This window comes from Salminus brasiliensis, chromosome 22 (assembly GCF_030463535.1).
Source record: "Salminus brasiliensis chromosome 22, fSalBra1.hap2, whole genome shotgun sequence".
In the NCBI taxonomy this organism is placed as follows: Eukaryota; Metazoa; Chordata; class Actinopteri; order Characiformes; family Bryconidae; genus Salminus; species Salminus brasiliensis.
The window spans coordinates 21,741,805-21,747,988 of record NC_132899.1 but is presented as its reverse complement, the minus strand read 5'-3'; the positions used below and the strand labels follow the sequence as shown (position 1 = coordinate 21,747,988).

The following is a 6,184-nucleotide window of genomic DNA, read 5'->3' as shown; positions in this document are numbered from 1 at the left end:
AAACAAGCGTGTTCTTCCAAGTTAGTATTTCCTGGCAATTTGTCACAAGCGTGTTGCACAGACCGAGAATTACAGTATCAAACTAAGTGCCCTGTAAAGTCAGGCCTACTTAAAATGATAAAATAACTAATTATAGAGTTAGTTTAGTCAATCTCTAACTACATTTTTTACTTCAGGTCAATAGTATACACTGAGACAAGCCTCAAAAACTGAAGCTGAAAAGGATTCAATATTTTCTATTTCAGTTCAATAATATTCAATAATTTCAATCTTTCTGCAGGTTTGGCATCACTGCTCTGATCCACTGGATTTAAATTTCTGATCATCTCACACTTAATGATTAGGCAGTTAGACTGTTGTGCCACTCCAGAGCTGTGAAATTACACTACCTAAAAAACTAAATTTACCACAACCCTTCATGGTTAAAAGTGCAGTCCAGTCAATAGTACAAAATTTGAGGATTTAAAGGGAACACAGACTGAAAATCTTGTAGAATATTTAATCAGTTTCAGTTGCAGCTCATTTACTACTCTTTGTGAGGCTCAGTCTAATATGTATTGTTGACCAGTGTGAGATGCAGAGCTGACTATATGTGAGTTAGGCGAACTTTGGGCTAAACTAAGTTGAGTTAACTCAAAAACACTCATCAGTTACATCAGTTAAATGGTCAGTTACTTTACTATTTCCAATACTTTACAGTGTGAAGCATCAAGCATGTACAACATGGAAGCATACACAAAACACGTGCAATTACTCACAGAAAGCACACACACACACACACACACACACACACACACACACCTAAAGGCACCAAATATAAAGTATATATAAAATATTTCCAATTCATTTGTAATTGTGTGTTTATTTTCAGGATGTCAGTCTTTAATTACCAGAAATGACAAGATGTTGATGTTAATTAACATCATTTTCAGAGCTCTGTTGCTAAGGAAGGAATCAAGGCCATGTGCACTCCTGCTCCTCTTGCTAAAACTTATTTTTGTGTGTAAGAGCGTTAGTAATAAGTCTTTTCATAGAGCCACAACCGGACTCCATTATATGTTCTTTTTTGGCCTTTTTGAGAGCAGCTGTCATAATGAGGCTTTCATTTTCAGCTAAGCATAATGAAAGACAAATTATGGTTAGCCACGGTTATGGTAACACCTTATTCAGACCATAAAAGGAGAATCAGACTCTTCATCTCAGTCATGACAGATATATATAGGACGAGAGAAGACACACACACACAATCATGCATGCAGGTGGCAGAATGAAGAGGAAACACGGCAATCAAGCACCCTAATCACATGGCAGGATGTGATAATTTTGCATGATTGAAAGGATCAAGTCCCCCTCTGATGGCTCCCCTGCCTTTTAGTATTCCAGATGTGCTAAAGAAGCCTCATGCTCGGGTGTCTGCTCCAGCAATGGAGCTCAAATTGCACTTTTGTCCTGGTTCACCTTGTGAATCCAGTACACAGGTGCTGTCAGAGTTACGCTCGCATGTGTGTAGTGCAGATGGTACTTCAGTGCATTCAGTGGTCTAGACCTAATGAAGATTTGCTGTCTGGGAAGCAGCTTCAACAGATGGCCAATAGCATTAAAAGCAAGTGAATTCTGTATTAAGAATGCAATTATTTATATTAATTTAATTATAATGACAGTGTGATGGAGCTCTGTCAGAGAATAATGCAATTTGTAATATTGGAACCAAGGCATTAAGCACTTTCACCAAATTTCAGTGTTTGTAAGATTACACTTTCATGACACTTACATTTGCATTTATGGCAAGTCCGCAGACGTTCTTATCCAGGGCGACCCTAGCTAGTCTAAATAGGCAAGATTCCAAAGATGCTTCTATGCTTAGATACTGCTGAATACAAAAGTCAGTATGAATGCCATGATACAAAAGATACACTTAATACACTCAGGAGCTGCAGTACATACACTACACTATGTATTTTAAAATCATAGTAAGACATTTAAAGTAATATCATCATGGTGTCATCATGTTGATGCGCTGTTGACTTGTAATAGGCAGAAGAGCATCTCTATTGTTGCCATTCTGAGCTAACTTTATGCCAGAAAATGTACTGTGTAACTCTAAATTACACAGTACTAAAGTGGGCAGGACAATGCTTGTGAGAGCTGCATAACGGTATATAACCCAAATCATATTTGTGTAAAATCCTGTACTATTACTCTACTGCCTCAGTCCACATGCTTCTTTTACAGTTTCTGTTACAGTTTTCTGCTTCTGTTACAGCTTGTCCAGAAATTCATGTGAAAAGCATGTCCTTTAGTGATGGCTTGAAGTTTTGAGTTCCACTTTCCGACTGGAGGGTGAGCCCAGGAGCAAGACATACTAATTGGGTACATCAGGGCTGATGATGTTTTGTTTTTGTAGGCCAGAGTTAGGGTTTTAAATTCTATGTTCAGCTACAGGAGGCATGTGAAGAGCATGCAGTAGAGGAATCACATGGCTAAACTTCATAAGATTGAAGACAAGTCATGCCACAATGTTCTTGATTAGCTGCGAAGGTCTGATGGTATGCATAGGAAGACCAGCCAGGAAAGATCTGCAGCAGTGAAGTCTTATAATAACAAGAGACCTGGGTGGCCCTGGATGTTCTGGAGGAGAAATCTGCAAGACTTTTAATCAACTTATATCAGCAAGCCTCAGTTTTCATAACCATAAGAAAATCAGCTTTAATCATGTGGCACTTGCTAGATGGTTATGTAGGTTTATGTCACAGGTTTATGTCACAAGTGTTACCAGAAGCTTTAATGAAGCTTCATAACTGAGCAGTCACTGAAAGTGCTGTGATACTGATAGAATTGACATATTCCAACAATAAGAGTCTCCAAAATGATGCAAAATCTGATTAGATTTTACCATTGGCTCATGATAGTCGAAAAACTATGGTCTGATTTTCTGGACACAAAGCAGTTTAGTTCTGAATCGACTATGGCTTTATAAACTGTTTCCTTGGACACAGTAAAGGGGGTAAAATACACATCCAAGTGCGAGTCTAATTCATTGCTGCTAGGCAATGCTCTTCTCAGCATAGCCTAAGAGGGCGTTTGTGCTAAAGCTTTTGTTTGGACCTGTGTGGTGACTCATCATGATTGATAGACCTTGTACAGAGGGGCAATAGACAGCGCACAGGCAGAGTGGCTGACCGTATTATGTGCAGGCAATTGTCTCTTTTTAGTGCCCAGAGGAAAACGGACAGCAAGAGAGTTCTTGATTTGCTATAAAGGCAAGCGAGGAAGAGGATATTGAGTCAATATTTGTTTATTTGCACTGTTATCCTTAAAGAAACAACAACAACAACAACATATTTCCATTCATTTATCTGAATGGATGTAAAATTACATAAAATAATCAGGTAAATTGCACATGAAGGCATAGCATGTAGACATAATACTGTTTATGAAGATAACAGAGTCCTCAGTAACAGAGTGCTCAGTAAACGTAATAAGGCCCACAGCTCCATCCAGTGGTATAATTGCATCATCAGATAGAAAAAGGATGTACAGCTGTTTCTCTGCAGGCAATTCCAAATTTCCCAGAGGAGATATTTCAATGGCTACAGAATCACTAAACTGATAATAATCCAAGACATTTACAAGAATCAAATCAAAAGTTGATTACATTTTAATTTGACACTTCAGAAATTAACACACAGAAAAGACAATAAAAAAATACCATTTCTAAAAAAAAAAAACTAAACTGTCCCCTGAGTTCAGTTTTCTGTTCTAAAGCCAGTCTCATTTCAAAAAGGAAACACAATGTGAAAAAGGCTGCCTGACTGAAATCACCCATAAAGCTGGAGGTCAGTGCTTGAATGGAATGTCATTATCGTGTCTTTATCTCTGGTCTTTTATCACCGTACTTTTGTGGGTCACAGTGAACTTCCATGTTTCCACCAGCTGGGACAGCTGGATCTGGCCTGGGAACATCTCCTCCACATCTAGAGGAACATCGAGATTTTTGCGTTCCACGTAGGAGGCCAAGGTGTCTTTAAGGCTGATGAGCAGGAAACAGAAATGGAACAAGGTCAGCGCTGCAAGCATCACCACCTAAAATAGCAATGGGAAATACCCATAGGTATGGAGGTTTTCTCACCTCCAGTCAGGTCTGAAGGTATCCGAAGCTCGCTGGCTCTTCAAGTGCAGCAACAGGAACTCGTGGATTTCAAGCAGCCAGGCGTCCACACTGCTCTTGGACAGGAAGCTCAGCAGCAGCGTTTTCTCCTCTTGACCTAGGGCCTGCTGGTACTCTGCCGGGACACCTGAAAATGGGTCCTAAGAGAAAAAGGAACGGGCATAGTAAACAAGAATGCATGAACAGGGAATTTTGTTTATTTATTTATTTATTTTAAGTCTATCGATAGAGAGTGGATATAAACAATGTGTCAAATATGCCAGTGTGATGAATATCTGATATGTGAACCAGCTGGTGTTGCGAGAAGTTCTGTCATTGTGTTATGGGGGAGTCCTTCTTTACCCTCTTAAGGCGAAGCATATGTTCAGACTTGAGGGAGGTAAGCAGTTGCCACAGAGCCACACAGTGCTTTAAACAGCATCTGCCCAGAGTCTACACACACACACACACACACACACACACCAAGAAGGATGAAATCATAGCACAATAAAAACAGAATAGATCTTAGAAAATACACAGGAATAATGACAATATTACTAGTTATTATTAATTAGTATTAATTAATAATAATAATTAATTATTATTATTAATTACTTATTAGTTTGTGGACACCCCTTCCAATGAATGCATTCAGCTAGTGTAAGTTGCATCTACAACGATGTGCAAACGCACACATACAGCTTACACAGTCTAGTCCCTTAGGAGAAGTACTGCCAATAAAATAGGACGCTCTGGAGCAGGTAAACCTATTGGCACCAGGCCTAATGCCAGGTGTGTATAACGCCCCTCAGCATTGAGCTGTGGAGCAGTGGAACCATGTTCTCTGGAATGATGATGCTCCATCCAATGCTTCTGGGATGAGTTCGGGGTGAGGTGATGTGGTGATCAACCAACATCCTGTCCTCACTGAATGTAATCTAATCCTTACAGCAATGCCCCAAAATCAACTAGAAAGCCTTCTCTAGACAGTAGAGACAGTTACTCCAACAAAAGCAGGATCAATTCCTGATTTCAGAAGAAACAATGAATGAGCAGGTGTCCCAATACTTTTGTCTATAAGGTGTATTTTACGATAGTTAATGCTGTTCAGTTAAATGATTCAGTTCATGATCTAGTTCATACAGACCAGACAAGGATTGGTCGATTTTTATCACTGTGTTGTCTACAGTCCTGAGCAGGAGAACTAAAAGTTTGGTTTGCTATGAACCAAAAATCTAAATTTTAAATCAAATCTATGGAAGGATATTTCCATCAACTATTTTTTCCATCAACTAAGCTATTTTTAGTGGGTTAAAGCAAAACATACAGCTGGATCATATGCACCATAATTATTTGACTATTACTTCTGCATGCACATTACACGTTCCCTTATTGCATGATGTCCCCAGACTGGTAGGCTATTGACAATGGAGAACTGAGCCCTTGATGGGATATACTTGAGGAGCATTGTTCTGAGTAAATTTACATAGAGTGACACAGTCTGCTTGTAAATTCAAATCCCATCAACACCACAGCCCTCCATGGTGTCCACCATGTGGTAGGTGAACACAGTCAAAAACGTATTTAAGTCTTCTCAGAATAAAAAAAGTGTGATTAAACTTTTGAGTTAAGTTAAAAATGTGATAATAAGTCCTGTAATGTGTTACATTATTATTTTAAGTTGGCCTTTTAAGTGTATTTTTTACAGTGTAAATGAATCTGCTCCTTTGCGTTGTCTTGACAGACTGTGGTTATTAAACTTATATAGAAAATATATCATATAGAGCAATAGTAAATAGAACTACACACTGGAAGTAACTGCCTCTGCTCTAATAAAAGTAGGGGTGCACATGCTCCACTTGCACCCTAACTCAGGCCCCTATACTTTAATATGCTTTAAGAATTAATGCACATAAGAGCACCCACTTTTCTGAGACACAATACACTAATGTTTTTTCGCTCTGATTAAGTTAATAAGACCCCATCTACACCAAACGGATACACACAGCCATTACCTGTGTGTCTGTGCAAAGATAA

At 38.9% G+C, this 6,184-nt stretch overlaps 1 protein-coding gene across 2 annotated transcripts in view; it reads right to left on the bottom strand.

The window, feature by feature from the left end:
- Positions 1-3,279: 3,279 nt before the first annotated feature.
- The window catches only part of LOC140543700 (E3 ubiquitin-protein ligase rnf213-alpha-like), a 39,513-nt gene continuing 36,608 nt past the window's right edge, over positions 3,280-6,184 (bottom strand). For both annotated transcript variants that reach the window (XM_072666872.1, XM_072666873.1), the window contains exons 64-66: positions 4,511-4,600; positions 4,130-4,308; positions 3,280-4,030 (exon numbers count right to left, since the gene is read on the bottom strand). In XM_072666872.1, coding sequence (XP_072522973.1) covers positions 3,871-4,030; positions 4,130-4,308; positions 4,511-4,600 — 429 coding nt within the window. In that variant the 3' untranslated portion in view covers positions 3,280-3,870. The remainder of the gene's footprint in view (positions 4,031-4,129; positions 4,309-4,510; positions 4,601-6,184) is intronic.